General features: G+C 51.1%; 1 protein-coding gene across 6 annotated transcripts in view; it reads right to left on the bottom strand.

Annotated features, from left to right (window-relative positions):
- Nucleotides 1–588: 588 nt before the first annotated feature.
- The window catches only part of ANO1 (anoctamin 1), a 186,609-nt gene continuing 171,746 nt past the window's right edge, over nt 589–15,451 (bottom strand). For all 6 annotated transcript variants that reach the window (XM_020970769.2, XM_020970771.2, XM_020970772.2 and 3 more), the window contains 4 exons: nt 11,200–11,252; nt 8,593–8,777; nt 6,454–6,559; nt 589–2,428 (listed from right to left, as the gene is read on the bottom strand). In XM_020970769.2, the coding sequence (XP_020826428.1) occupies nt 2,168–2,428; nt 6,454–6,559; nt 8,593–8,777; nt 11,200–11,252 (605 nt within the window). In that variant the 3' untranslated portion in view covers nt 589–2,167. The remainder of the gene's footprint in view (nt 2,429–6,453; nt 6,560–8,592; nt 8,778–11,199; nt 11,253–15,451) is intronic.

The following is a 15,451-nucleotide window of genomic DNA, read 5'->3' as shown; positions in this document are numbered from 1 at the left end:
CAGTCTACATATGACCCCCACTTGCTGTCCATCCTGCCGCCCAATGAGGGCTGCCACGTTCACAAGATGGGATTATTATTTCCCTTTTCTCCCATTTGTAATTTGTTTGTATGTGGTTGATTGCCTGTTGTCTCCACCGTCAGACTTTGAGCTCCTGGAGAACCACGACTGTCTTTGGCTTGTTGACTTGGCTAGGGCTAAAGATGATTAGGGGTCTAGTTTTAAGGGGATATTTAGAATTTCAGCATTCTAAGGCCCCCTGTTTTCCACACACTCTGAAATAAATGGACCAGGAGCATGACTCTAGACACAGATGTGTTCACCTGCATAGAAGAGGAAGCACCAAAACCCCAGACTGGACGGAACTACCAAGGTCGCCTAGCCCAGCCCAGGCTCAGACCAGAAACATCCCATGAACTGGTCACCGTCCTGTGATTGGAGGCTTCCAATGACAGGGAACTGACTACTTTTAGGACATCAAGTCAAATGCTGCAGGAACCCCAAATCCAGAAGAAAGGAAGGAAGACACTTCCAACTTTGAACCTACTGTAGATAGAAGGGCAATGGAAGGTCTCCGACTTAAGAAAGGATTGTGCATTTAAATTTATTTCAAATCAATGCTCAGCCAAAATACTACATGGATCTGTGTACATTTACTTGTCTTTTTAAAAAAAATTGTTTCCATGAAATGATTTTTTTTGGGTAATCACCTAATTTTTAATACAACATTTATATACAAAACCCTATTTCAAACAACTTCCTGCACAAGAGAAAATAAAACATCCGTTTGTACAATTTCAGCAAATAACAAAAGTATTGGAGCCCTTGGTGTTAGGGACAGAGACTGCCTGCCGCTCACACAAACATCAGGGAATTGGGAAGAGTGATTACATTCATTATTCTCTTGGAGAGGGTGTGGCCTTTGGAAATCTCAGACCATCCGGCTTTGGTGTATGTGGAGAAGACTCCTGTCACTGAGAACTGTGTGTGTGTGTGTGTATGGATGTTTAATAAGCCTTGTAAATGATTGTTGTCCAATAGTGAAATTCCTGTAAGTAAAGATAGAAGAGCGTGTTACCAAAATATAAGCCCTTTATTAATAAAAATCTTTGGTAGGAACAATCTTTTAAATGCCTTGCAGAGATATTTGGTTAACATAATAAACTCCATCCACCTCTGGTACATTTTAAGCCAACTGCAGAAAAAAAATCAATCTCACCCCATAATTTATTTTTGAAACCAATAAATACCATGAAGCTGAGACTGTCTGGGTGAGTTGGTACAACTTCTATTTAAAACCTGAAATAGCCTCTAAAAATACCCCTCAGGATGCCTCTCTTCTAGTAGTCCTTTATCAATGTGGTTTCATCCAAACCAAAGGATTGGGGGTGGGTGGATAGGAGAAGGAGAGGGAGAGGATAGATTGGGGTTGGCCACTGGGATGTGTGTGGGGGTGGTCTGGAGGGCCCTCCCCCCATGGGAGGCCACAGTCAGCTCCTCCCAGCATGCACTGCATCTGGGACCCAGAAGGCCAGACCCAATTCCCACTCCCTAGGCTGGTTGGGGCAGGGCTTTCTCGGATGGTAGCTCAGAAGGCCCCAATATGAAGAACAGGAACACGTATGGGTAGAAGTGGATTCCCCTCCCGTGCTCCAGTAGCTTCTTCTGAAAACCCACCTCCAAACCTAGTTTGTGATTCAGCAGCTCCCTCTATTGCTAGGAGCTCAGGCCTTGCATCTAGGGAAACCACTTTGTCTACACGTTAAGGCATCAAAAAAGTTCAAAAGGTTTTTTTCCTCTGGTGGGTGACCCTTACTCATCTTTCAGTAGAAGACACTACTGAGTCCTCCGAGAACTGTTTGTAGTATCTGCACCAACCCTATGGGCATCACCATGAACTTGTGTTTTTTTTTTGATTAACCTTGGAGAGAGAGAGAGAGAAAGAGAGATTCCCTGCATTACAGTTTGTGCAAAAAAAAAAAAAGAAAAAGGAAGTGTCCCATCAGGACGTGGTCCTCTGTTTCTGCAAGAAGAGAATTTTTGCCCAGCACAGGCACCACCAGGCTTCAGCTCACTCTGGACCCTGCGCCAGGTTGTTCATGAGTCAGACTGCATTGCAGGCAGAGCAGCTCTGTCTAGCATGCCCCAGGGCTCTGGAAGTCTCCCACTAAATTGCCACATGGTAGGAGCATCTGGATGCTGTGCTGCCTCGCTGGGTCCTGGTGAATGGCGGGCTGTGATTATTGCAGTTGTCACCCTGGAGGTTATCTTTCTCCTTTATGGTCTCTAGCATCTGCTGCTTGCCTTGCTCCTCCTTCATGAAGAGTTCCACCAGGAGGACCTTCTCCTTGTGAATCTGCTGGCTGATATCTTTGGGAATGTCGGGGATGATCCAGTCTACGAAGTCACTCATGAACATGACCAGGTTCTGGGGAGAAGAGAGGAAGAAGAATGGAAGGGAAATCACTATCATAAGACCGTAGCCTTATTTCTAGCCGAGTCTGGTAACCCATATGCTGTGACTCTTTGCTGGGCTCCTGAGTGTTCCCTTGGCCCCTCCACTGGGGGGCCATTGAAGAGGATCAATAAAGTAGCAGAAAGACATCTATTCAGGAGGATTTCAAAAGAGAACACAACTTGTGCTTGGGACTCCATGGCTTCACTCTTAAACTTCCCAAGGGATGGAGGTCTTAGGGGAGGGGGGAGGGAGAAGGGAGCTTACCTTTCCTTATTTTCCCTAATAGTAGTCATCATGAGGGTTATCCAACCCAAAGTTCTTCTGCACAAGTAATTCATGTTCCTCCCCTCACAGTGCCCCCATTTAATGGCACCTTTTTCTGAGGATTCAGAAGGTACTTCAGGATTTTGTAGGAATCATCATTCTGACTCTTTGAGATGGAAGAGACCTCAGATGCCATTTTGGCTCCAACATCCTCAGCAGGTGGCTGTCCAACCCCCTCCTGGAACCCTTTTGGGGGGAAGTCCCCTCAATGCTGAGACTGCTCCCAAGCCACAGCTCCAAGCTCTGCCTTTAAAGCCAAGCAGAACAAGCTGCCCCCTCTTCCCCTGCACTGTCCTCCAAACACTTCAAGATGGCGCCTGAGGGTCTCCAAGGATCACACATCTAGACCTGGGAGGAGCCCTGTAGGCCACCTAGTCATAGAACCATAGGATCCTGTGTTTAGGGACCGTCCCATCCAACCCCCTCATTTTGCAGGCAGAAGAGTGAGGCCCAGAAAGGTGAAGTCACTCGGGGGCAGGTGGTAGAACTGAGGCCTGGGAACTCCAGGTTTGGGTCTCCAGTGCTATCCATAGTTTCTTCAGCTGATCTTATATATCACAGTACCACTGGTCAATACCATGGAGAAGTGGACAGGTAATGACCCAACAGGCAAACGTGCTCTTTGGGCCAAAGTCCTTTGGCTCCGTGCCAGATGGATTAATTCTGTCAATGGGCATTTGCCAAGCACCTGGGATGGCCTGCATGGCTACAGTCATCAGATCAGTCTTCTTGCTAAGGTGACCTGAAACCTCTGGTCTCATGGTGAAACCCAGGCTGTGCCTACTTTGCCCATGAGTCAGAGCACATGGGCAAGGAAGGTCAGCAGCTTTCTGCTGATTCCACAGGGTGGCCCACCTTTCTTTGGAATCACCACCCCTGGGAGCTGGCACTGATGATGGGCAAAAGCCAGAAGCTTCTCTCTTGGCTCCCGTAACCCACAGCCCCAGGCTTCCACATGGTTCAGAAAGGCCCAGCCTGGGGCCTGGGGCTGGGCTCTCTGATCCTAAGGTCACCCCGGTCATGACTCTGGAGCTCTTTGCCTATGGTCAGGCCCATGGTATGGGTGCTGCTTTCTGCCGGAGAGCTCTTTCCAGCCTCATGTACAGAGAGACAGGTGGTTTCCCCTGTACCTTTCAATATCCTGCTGGAGAAAGAAATAAATGGCAAGAAGCTTATACAGACTGCTGTCTGGTGTGGTTCTGTCATTTCAATTGCGTCTGACTCTCCAGGCCCCTATTTGGGGTTTTCTTGGCAAAGATACTGGAGACATCTGCCATTTCCTTCTCCAGATCATTTTACAGAGGAGGAAATTGAGGCAAACAGGGTTAAGGGACTTGCCCGGGGTCACACAGCTAGTAAGTGTTTGAGGCTAGATTTGAACTCAGGAAGATGAGTCTTCCTGACTCAGGCCTGGCACTGTATGTGCTATGGCACCACCTAGCTGCCCAAGACTGCTCTCTAAGAAACATCAGTAGGACAGCTGGGGTTCAGGTCCTCAGTGGGGATAGGTTCCTTTAAGGAATTCTTGTGACCAAGGCCCAGATCTTTGTCTGTGCAGCTTTTATGGACCTGATATCTTAACCTCCCCCAACTAATGCCCAAGGAAATAAAGAGGTGTCTAAAAAATTAATTTAAAATTTTCACCAGCACATTTTGTTTGACATCCCTTTCATTTCCACCTGCACTCCTCCCTGGAGGAGTCTGACAGGATATGCCATGCTCCACATCCACAGTCCCTAACTTCTGCAAAGGGAGGCAAGGACATTTCCTCAGGGTTGTCTTTGGGGAGTTTCTCCTGGGAAAGTGTTCTGAGGCCACACCCACTCACTGGTCTCTCCCCTGGTGATCTCACCTTTGCCGATGCTCCATTGAAGCTCCTCCCACCCTGAGCTCCCAGGGTTCTTTCTGTCTCCACAAATCTCCCCCTCTTCTCCTTCTATTTAACTACTAGCATCCCCTCAGGGCTCTATTTTTGGTCATTTGTTGGCCTCCTTCCCTGGATGAGCTCATTAGCTAACGTAGTTTCAACTACCACCCGGATAGAGAATGTTGGACTTACTGTCAAGTCCTGACCTCTTTCTATTCTTGAATAAATGAATGAAAAGGAATTTGTTAGGGACTTACTATGTGCCAAGCACTGTGCTAAGCTCTGGGGACACAGATCCAAAAGTAAGACCTCAACGAGTGTACATTCTAAAAGGGGCGGACATCACCTTCATTGATTCTCCAGAAAGCTTCAGGACATTGCACCAAATGAGCTCTGAAGTCCCTTCCAGCTCGGAAATCCATGGATGGCCTTCAAATGATATCTGCTTGGGTGTCTAATGGACACTTGCCCCAAACTGACCCCCAAAGTCCCTCAATCCTAATTTCTTCATTGATACCATATCTGTCCCCGCATTACCACATCCTGGACTCTCCCCTTCCCCCCTCAGAGTCTTGTGCCGGCCTCCTTGGTGGGATCCATGCTGTGCCTGGCCATCACTGAATTTTAGAATTCCACCAGTACTTAGCAGCCAACTAGTCTAACCCATATCCAAAAAAATCAATCTCTACTACCACACATCCAATAAGTGGGCATCTTGCTTCTGCCTGAAGACCTCCAAGGAAGGGGAAGGAACCTACCACTTCCTAACTGTGGCCGTGCTATTTATAGCAAAGAGACCAAGATTGCTCAAATACCCTCATCATCAGGTCACTCTGCTCCTCAAGAACACTCAGTGATTCCCTAATGCATCCAGTCCCCAGCCTGCGGAATCTTCTCATGGCTGCATGTTCTTATTGTGCCAACCTTGTTTATCAGGTGGTCACTGTGTGCCAGGCACTGTGCCCAATGCTGAAGGTACAATGCAAGACAAAAACAGTCCCTGTTCTCAAGGAGGGAGATAAGGAGGGAGATAACAATAGACATCTAAGATGTATCCAAGGACGGAAGACGATGAGGAGGAGAAGGCACCACCAGTGAGAGGGACAGGCAAAGGGCTTCTGCAGAAAGTGGGACAGGATGGAAAACGGGAGGTGGAGATGACGAGAGAGACGGCCAGTGAAAAGGCCAAGACGGGATGGAACGCCAGGTGTGTGTGAGACACAGCAAGGAGGCCAGGGGAGCTGGATTATAGAATGTGTGTGTTGGGGATGACGGGGCAGGGGATGTGTGAGAAGACTGGAAGGGCAGGAAGGGCTTTAAACGTCAAACAAAGCATTTTAGCTTTGACCCTGGAAGCAAGAAGGAGCCATTGGAGTTTAGTGGGGTCGGGCAGGGTAGAGTTAGGGTCAGTCCTGGGCTTAGGGAAATTCCTTTGGCAGCTGAGTGCAGCATGGATTGGAGCGGGAGACACTTTAGACAACTGGTAGGTAATTTTAATAGTCCAAGCAAGAGGTGGACGGGAGCGTGACCTGGGGAGGGGAGTGTCTGTGTAGAGAAGAGAGAGGGAGATACAGACGGGAGACGTTGTGAACTTTGCAATGACAAGATTTGGCAACAGATTAGATCTAGGGGGTGAGCTGAGCTCGGCGTCCGGGGCGGGGTGGGGAGGGAGGCGGAGACAGATCGAAACCTTCCCAAGGACCCTTGATCCCGCGATTGCGGGGCTCTTGTTTCTAGGCTCCACATGAGGTGTCTGGGAAACTTCTCCTCTTCCCGATCCAGAAAAACCCGAGGCCCACGCTACCTGGAAGACGATCACAAAGGCCAGTCGGGCAGCCAGGACCGCCCAGAAGTCCTTGGATATCTCATACTTGTTTTCCGACCAAGGGGGCTCTCGGTAATCTTTGTACCTGTAGAAGAAACGAGAAGGACAGACAAGAATTTAAACAGGACCTTGGGTTTCTTGTTGTATTCATCCATTCATCAGGTATTTATTAAGCACCTGCTTGTGCCAGGACATCTTTTAAGACTACAAATTGGCCCATCTGCACTGATAGAGGGACTGCCCTCGTCGGGAGATCCCTATGCTGGATGAAATTATAGCATCAGTTAAAACAAAGTGCCGGGGGGGGGTACCAAGATAAAAACCAGGGTTCCTGCCCTCAAGGAGTTTATGTTCTGTTGGGCAAGACAACACTTTCACATGTGAGCCATCCAAAGGAGAGGAAAGGTCATTGGAGGGACAGCAATCAGGGGGTGGGCATCAGCAAAGACCTGGAGGAGGCGGAGGATGGTGGGAAGGGACCTAAGCCTGGAAGGGGCTGGGGATGTACAAGCAAAGTAACCCAAGCGTGACAATCAAAGCTCTACCTTGTAAACAAGTCCTACAACTGACCTGTAGCCCATCACCCTAACATCACCCAAGTGGTGCCTGGCAGCATAGGAGGTGCTGAATAAGGGGCTGTGGACTGGCTGACCCCTGAAGGTAGTGTTGGCACTGGACTGAGCTGCATGGACGAGGCCTTATAGGTCACCTCTCTGCCCCCTTCACCTTACAGATGGGGAAACTGAGGTCCAGAGACAAGAAGGGAACTGCACAAGGCCACACTGTTCTTAGCGTCAGAGTTAGAACCAGAAAGCCAGTTCAGGGCTCTTCCTCCTACTCCTACCTCAGTTTCCCAGAGTGTCAGGCTCATGAGAATATGTATGCAAAGCCATTAGGGCAGGTTTCAAGGAAGGGAAGAGGGGTAAACTTTCCCTGGGAGTCCTCTTGGCAAGGGCAGAACCACCCAAGAACCAGCTCATCTGGTTGAGCAAAGGCTGAGAGTCATGGGCCACCAGGGACATGCTTTCTCCCTGCCCGGGGAATCCCACAGCAGCCCTGGGAATGTGAAGGACCTGTCCCACCGCCACGCGTGGTTGGCATAGACCAGTGCAGACCAGGGAGAAGGCTATCCTGGCCTAGGACAGCAGGCTCCAGAGAAAGAGAAGCAAAGTCAGCGAGGGGGGACAGGCAGGCAGGGGCTTGTACCCCATAAGGCCCCATTTTTTCCTCCCCAAAAGAGAAAGACCAGCCCTCACTTGCTTTAATTGGGTGCCATGAAGATTGGTGGCAAAATACTCCTGGGGCCACTAAGAGGGTGATGTGGGTGTGATTTGGTCCTCAGTAGGGAGGGATGAGCATACTGGCTTAATGGTATCTGGAAAGCAAAGCAGGGCTCTGAAGGGGAGGAGTCCCAGTGTGGGGTCCCAATACTAACAGGTAGATAAAAGGAAAGGCAAGTTCTTACTCAGTCCCTGCCCTCAAGGAAGTCACATTCTAATGGGGGTGACATTATACATGTGGTGTCCATCAGGGGTGGGGTCCTTCTAGCTTGAGTCCAAGTTTTGCGGAACAAATCCTTTTATTGAGGGGATTTGTTCTATGAAGTTTGGATTCAGTCAAAGGGCTGAGCTTGAGGATTTGGAAGGCCACACAGGGGGCCTTGAAGCTGCAGATTCCCCACCCCTGGTGCCGACAGAAGGGAGTAAGTGAGGTGTCACGAGATGTTAGAGTCACACCTCAAACATTTTCATGATGGGAAGAAGAGGGTCCTTCCAGGGAGGAAGGCCACCTCCCCAGACTTCAGAGCCCTGGGGCAAAGCCCAGTTTGCCCCCTGCTAGTTAACTGCTTGGCTATATTTTGTCCTGACTACTCTCTTGGCCCATCCTCTCTGGCCACTGCTGCCCACCTCCACCTGTCCAGCTGCTGGCTTCCCCTAAGAGCCTGAGGGCAGAGATGGCAACACTGGGGATGAGGAGCTCTGCCTCCATCAGCTGGGATCACAAGAGAAGGGGAGGCACGATGCTCCCAACCCCAAGCTAGGCCAGCACCCCTCCTGCATGCACGTGGCTCATTTTCCTCTTTTCTCTCTTTTGAAGGGGGCCACTATAAATCCATACCGGCAAATGTGCACTGAGTAGCCCAGCTCCATGGGGTCATTGGGAGCCGTTCCGGCTTGGAAGTCACTGACGTTGAAATAGGAGAGCGTGTGATTCAAGAAGCCGTGCATGGAGCCGTTGGAACTGTACATGTAGTGGTACACGAGTCGGGGGATGAAGTCTGACGTGAAGGAGATGACGAATGCCTGCGAGGCCACAGAACAGAGAGTCAGAGGCATAAGGATGGCTTGGGCCTTCAGCACATGGGGAATCCTCACCTGATTCCAATACAAGGAAGGAAGGGAGGTCTTAGACTTTCCCTGAGCAAACCTGCCTTGCTCCCATTTTACTGCATCCTGAATGAAGTGAGACCCTTGGCCAGGCAGCTCTGAGCAAGCGCTGGCCGGAGGAGGAGGGGGAAGAGGATGAGAAGGAGTGGGGGAAGGGGAGGAGGAGGGGGAAGAGGATGAGAAGAAGTGGGGGAAGGGGAGGAGGAGGGGGAAGGGGAGGTCACCTCCTGGAGATGCCCTCTCTGCACCCCCGGCATCTTTCAGCCCAATGTTCCAGGTCCCTCAGTGCCACAATACAAGACCTCATTGTTCAGCCCTATTCCCGAGCAGGGTTCCATGTTCTGGGCCTTCTCCCCCCATCCCCTCATCCCCTGCCCCAGACTTCTCAGTCCTGTATCCCACCCCTTCAGAACTCTGGTGAACCAGAAAAATCCAGTCCAACTGGGCTGATAACGGCTTCATGTGCATGGTCAGTGTCCTTGCTCTTGGGGAAATGTTAGCTGGGAAAAGGCCTGTGAGAGAGAATGAGGCTCTCACTGCAACAAGGAGGTTGATTCTTGTCTCCCCATAGGGCAGCCCTGGTCTGGAGGTGGCAGCCACAGCCAGCTCTTCCATCTCCAGAAATGCCTGGAGGAGCCCAAGGGAGGGCACCCTGCCAGTCTATTCCTGATAAGATTACTCAGGAGATATTGTTGGGACAATGGTTGGGTGCCTCCCTCAGCTCCAGGCACAACAGGTGTTTCTATCACAGATTGGGTAAGCCTGCACTGACTGCTTGCCCCAAGGACAGGCTTTGGCTGCTGGAGAAACAGCCTCTAGCCTTCTTGGACAAAAGTCCATTGGCCTCTAATTGGGAGCACGGGGCTCAAAAGACATTTCCCAGCTGCCAGACTTCCTCCTGCCCAGGGAATTGGTCAAGGAGACTGCATTTGAAGTTACTGCTTGGCCCACCACATACATGCTCAATGCAGGTCTTTTCTTTCCAACGCAATCTGGTCTGGGGCCACCGTCTTAAGATTACTTTAACCTAAGTAAAGCAACCATAAACCTTCCTCCAACAGAGTATAGGGAGATAGGAGGAGGCTGCCAATGCTGCCTGGTGGGAGGGGGAAGGGGGAAATCCAACCAGGAATGTAGGAAGGAGGGGAGGAAGGAAAGGGAGCCATGGGTGCAAAATCCCCAAAGAGACCAGGAAACTGGCACACGGGGAGGAGCCTCCATGGGAAAGAGGGCTCCATGGGCTTGCAGCCATTGGCAGAGGGACTTGGTCAGGGGCATGAGAAACACATGTGGAGCTTTGGAAAAATGAGGGCCACCAAAAAAGGGGCTGAATCATGGCATCAAGGGCACTGAGGGACCTTGGGGGCCATCTGCTCCCACATCCTCGATTTATCAAGGAGGAAAGTGCAGGCCAGAGAAGTTGAGTGATTTCCTCAATGTCACAAATATCCACCTCAGAGGGAGGATCTAAAGCCTGGTCTGGCGAGCCCAGAACCCCAGTTCTTCTAACCATGGTACCTGGCCTCAATGGAGCTGGGGAGTCCAGGCAGTGTGAGGGGACTCAACTCTATCACTGATGACCCAGGGAACTTGGGTCAGTCTCTTTCCTTCTCTGGGCCTCAGTTTCCTTATCTGTCACAGGAAGGGATGACTATCTGACCTCTGAAGTCTTTTTTCAGCTTTTCTTTTAGGCAATTGGGGTTAAGTGACTTGCCCAGGGTCACACAGCTAGTAAGTGTCAAGTGTTTGGTCTGAGGCCGGATTTGAACCCAGGTCCTCCTGACCTCAGGCCCAGTGCTCTATCCACTGAGCCACCTAGCTGCCCCCAGTCTTTTTAGTTTTGAATCCTATGGACTTTTCCTGAGGTTGTGAAAGACGTAGGATGAATTTGTGTGTGTGTTTTTAAACCCAACCTAGACAAGCCCCTGTCAACATAAGGAGACAGCTAGGGGGAGTCAGGAAGACCTGAGTTTCAATCCTGCCTTAGATGTTCACTGGCTATGTGACCCTGGGCAAGTCACTTACCCTAAGTCATCTGTAAAATGAGGGGCCTGGATGCAAGGGTCTCTAAGGTCCCTCCAACTTAGATCTAGGATCTTAAGAGATGAACTATCTGGAAGGGAAACAATTTCTTTATCCAGGTTCAACTTTCTGAAGACCAGTGACCTCATCTCTTCCAATTAGTCAAATGGCTGTTCAGGGGATGAAACAGTAGGGGAGGGGAGGGAAGGACCCAGAACCTGAAGGGCCCTGGATGCCCCCATTCCTCATGCACCCAGCCCCCTGGCCAGTCCCTCACCAATGCCCTTGCTTCTCTGGGCAATCCAATTGTACTTACATTGATGATAACAGCCAGCTTTCCAATGCCTCTGAGAATATTGTACCAGATGCCTGGGGGAAGGAAAAAAAAAACCCAAACGAGGTTAGAGTGAGGGCCTCTTTCTTTGAGTTCATCAAGGTGCCCAAAGGTGGTCATTCAGGACCAGCTGGGGACAAGAGCCCTTGGAATCTGTGAAGAGCCTTATTGGAAAAGAAGCCCCATTGGATTCTCTGCAGTGGGGTGGGGTTGGAGGGGTCATAGCCAGGACTAGAATAAAGACAGGGTGCCAAGGAGAAGGCCTTAAGGAACCTGCTTTAATGCACAGAAGAGACGTGGTCATTAGCTTATCTGGAGTTTAGAAGGAAGCGGTTGCTTCTAAAGGACTGGACAGGGGTTGAAGAGCTTCCCAGCAGCTTATTCCCTATTAAGAGCTTTGGACTATCTTCCCTTGTTTACACTGATTATTTGCTTAGAAAAGGCTCCCAACATAAATACTTCCCAGCTCAGCTTCCGTTCAGGCCTGGTCCAAAGGGTCTCGAATTCCCCAGGAGTGGTGGCCAAATCCATGCACCATGGGCCACTCTTCTTGGGCAGCCAACTCAGGCCCAGAACAATGTCTGGCAAGAGGGGAATCTTGCTAGGAATGAGCTCAGAATGGAATTCCCAATGGGCCCCCCAAGCCTGCCAGGGTCTTGGGTCATATGTCAAGGTAGAGGAGGCTTTGTGGAAACATGACTGGCGTTCCCCGAGTAAACCATTCCCACCCCTGCCACTAGCCAGTTTACATTAGGAGGAGGTGCCTGGGAGGGCAGGCTTCTGCCGGATTGCATGTGTAAACACAGGAGGAATAATTCAGACTTGAAGTATACACAGCACTTATTCATCCTCTCATTACCCCAGAGAAGAAGGGCCTCAGCAGACGCCAGGGAAGCAGCCCAGCTGCTTCCGTTCACAGTATGGGGTCAACACTTCCCTCTCTCCCTCAGGCCATGAGTGGGTCCATACGCACAGCACAGTGTTGGCCAGTGGTGGCCCAATCTTGGAAGGCTGAGCCTCCCGGATGAGAGGGCCAGAGCTCTGCTGTCCTCTCCTGGGCAGACCCCTTGGGGAGTCAGCTGTGGGCACCCAGAGAAGGGAGGTCAGGATGGGGAAGGAGCTGGAGAGCAGACCATCGAGACCTGGAGGGAGGGACTGAACTAAGCTTGTTTATTCCAGAGAAGACAAGACAAGAGGTGTCGAAGAATTGTCTCCTGAAAGAGCCGTCCTCACCTGTAATCTGAATTACTGCAAAAGCTTGTGGCTGGTCTCCTCAGCTCCAGCCCAGCCAAGTAGATGCCCCTAAGTACAGATGTTACCACGGCACTCCCCTGCCTCCAATGGCTCTCTGGTGACTCCTCTGTGGGGCATTTTGGACCCTTCTCAAACTGTCCTCAGCTTTTTTTTCCCCCCAACCTGTTTATGATGCATGACTCCCTTTCACATCCTTTGTAGTTAAGCCAAGCTGGCTGCCTTGCTGCTGCTCAGACATGGTGCCCCATTTGCTGCGTTTGTTTCTTTGTCCGGACTGTCCTCCGTGCCTGGTATATCTCTTTCCTCACCTCTACCTCTCAGAACACCTCTCTTCTTTACAGAAGGCCTCTCTGGGCCCTCAGAAGCTGCTGCCACTGCTCTGTCCCCACCAAAATGCCCCCAGTGCCCCTGCATCTCTTTGGTACAAACCTCTAAGGTGGGCATATGCCTGTATCATCTTCCTTGGCAGAGAGTCAGCTCTCTGAAGGCAGGCTGATTGCCTGACTTCTTCCTTTGTATCTTCAGTACCCAGTCAAGTGCCTGGCACACAGTAGGCACTCAATACAGACTTGGTGATCAGCTGATTATTCTGCTTGGCCTCCCCAAAGAAGCCAACTTGGGCTTGATGTGAGGAAAAGCTGTCATGGTGTGGGCTGGGCTAGCTGAGGGGTGATGAGCTCCCCAGCACTGGAGGTCATAAAGCACAGGCTGGGTGGCTACTTGCAGGGATGCTAGAAGGGATTACTGTTCATGGATGGGCAGGATTCAAGGCCTCTGAGGTCCCTCCTACCTCTGGGAGTTGTGCTCCTGCACCATCGGTCAGGGCCTGAATGAACTTGGCTGGGTCATTTTCGGTCTTAGGATCCCAGCCCCAGTAGAGGCTCGCACACAGGAAATGCCTAATAAATGTCTGAATTCAATAACCATGCATTCAAGGCCTGCTATGTCCTTATTATTGTTCAGCTGTGTTTAGGGGTACAACAGAGTAGCTGACACCTTCTCTGGGGGGTCACAGGATATGCTGAGCAGACATGCCTCACACATGTGGGCTACAGCTGAAGGACACATCCAGGTGTGGGCTGGATGGGGCTCACAGCGTGAGAAGCCAGAAGAGGAAGAGGGCAGTGGGACAGGAGTGACAGGAAGAAGGTTCAGTGATGCTTTGGGGCTCATTCAAGGTGAGGCAGAAGTGGCCAGGAGGGGAAACAGAAGTAGAGACATGGAGGAATGACTTAGCCTAAGAGGAAGAGAGGAACTCTTTCAGGAAGCACTAGGAGGAAATCCCAGGCTCTCTGCTTGGAGCCTTCTGGTGATGGTAGGCTCACTACCTCCTAGGCAGTTCATTCCCCTCAAGGACAGCTGTCATGACTTTGCTTTGTCTTGAACCCAAATCTGCTTCTTGGTCACTTGTACCTGCTGCTCCAGGTTCTGCCCTGGGCCCCAACAGATCAAATTGACTCCTAATTTGACAGGCATTCACCATCACTGTGAATCACTGTGTCTCAAACATCTCCTTCTTTAGGTTAACTATAGGTTCCTCCAACCATTCCTGTAGGGCATGAATTGAAGGCCCTTCCTTCTCGGACCTGATCACCAGTCTCTGGATGCTTGCCAGGTTAGCTTTGCCCTTGCCTGTCAGGAGAGGGAAGTGGAGTGGAGACAGAGCCCAGAATACCAGGATGAACAACCAGGACTCCTCGAGCTTGGTGGTCAGGGCCGCAGCCCTTGAGCTGGACTCAGAGCAGCTGATGCTGCTTAAAACTGCCTGGATAATCTGGGCTGCCTCTGTTTTCTCCACTGTAAAAACTTGAACCTCACAACAACCCTGCTATTAGTATCGCCATTTTCTAGATGAGGAAACTGAGGCTAAGTGGGGTAAGGTGACTTGTCAGGGGTCCCACAGCCAATAAGAATCTGAGGCACCTCAGATCTAGCCCTCTGTCTAAAACATTTCCAAGTGGGCAGAGGGCTAGGGCTGGCCCAGGAGCTCTCTTCTAGCTCTGGCTCTGTGAACCCTGGGTAGGACTGGGTTCTAGCAGCACTTTTGGGTTTCCCCTGGGAACACATTGGGAGGAGCACTGATTGTTATCACCACAGGCAATTGAGTCCCAGCCCCAGCCTCATGGTGTAGGGAAGAGGCAGGGGTGGCCCCAGGCAAGGGGAACTTGCCTCTCCTCCTACAGATAACTTGGGGTCTCCCACTCCCCTCCCTCCACCCTCAGTTGAGGTTGCTTCATCTGAGGTGCCTCCACACCAACCCAAGTGATCAGGCTAGCCAAGCTTCTCAAAGCCTCCCCTTCTAGGGCAGAGGGACTAGCCCCAATCTCATAAGGATCCCCTAGGGTCCCAGGAGGGTGCACAGGCTTTGGCACATCACCCAAAGCTGCTTGGGCAACAGCCGCCCAGAGCTGGAGCCAGCGCCCAACATGAAAGAGGCCTCCTTCTTGTAGCCAGGCCCCCGAACTCCCTTCTCCTGCCTGGGGCTGGCTGCTCGAGGCCTGACCATGGATCACAGGCACAAGACAAAAGGCTCTCTTCTCAGGAACGGCCACCATGGAGTCCACAAACAAGCTCCGGAAAGAAGAGGCAGATGAGGAGTTCTGCAGGCCAGACAGGAACCAGCTAAAGGCCAGCTAATCTGCAGGAGTCAGCCAAGTGAGCCAGAGTTCGAAGGAACCTAACCCAAGGGCTAGCCCCAGCTGGAGGGGAGCACAGAGGCCAACCCTCTCATCATGCAGGTGAAGAAATGGCATCTCAGGCAAGTGAAGCCATTTGGCCAAGGTCACTCAGGTGGAGAGCAGAGTGCTAGAGCTACGACTGGGACACAGCTCCTGAGGCTCCTTAGGCAGGGACAGCTGGAATTGCTCCAGGGCTTTGGGGGCATGGGGGTGAGGTGGAGGGTGGTATCACTCCTCAGAAAAGAGGATAAAAAGCCACAACCAGAAATGAGACCAAAGAAGCATCTGCCCCAGAGAGAGAA

Source organism: Phascolarctos cinereus, unplaced genomic scaffold (genome assembly GCF_003287225.1).
Source record: "Phascolarctos cinereus isolate Bilbo 61053 unplaced genomic scaffold, phaCin_HiC Scaffold_9;HRSCAF=440, whole genome shotgun sequence".
NCBI lineage: Eukaryota > Metazoa > Chordata > Mammalia > Diprotodontia > Phascolarctidae > Phascolarctos > Phascolarctos cinereus.
Note: the sequence above shows the minus strand (reverse complement) of the source record. Positions and strands in the feature narration are given on the sequence as shown.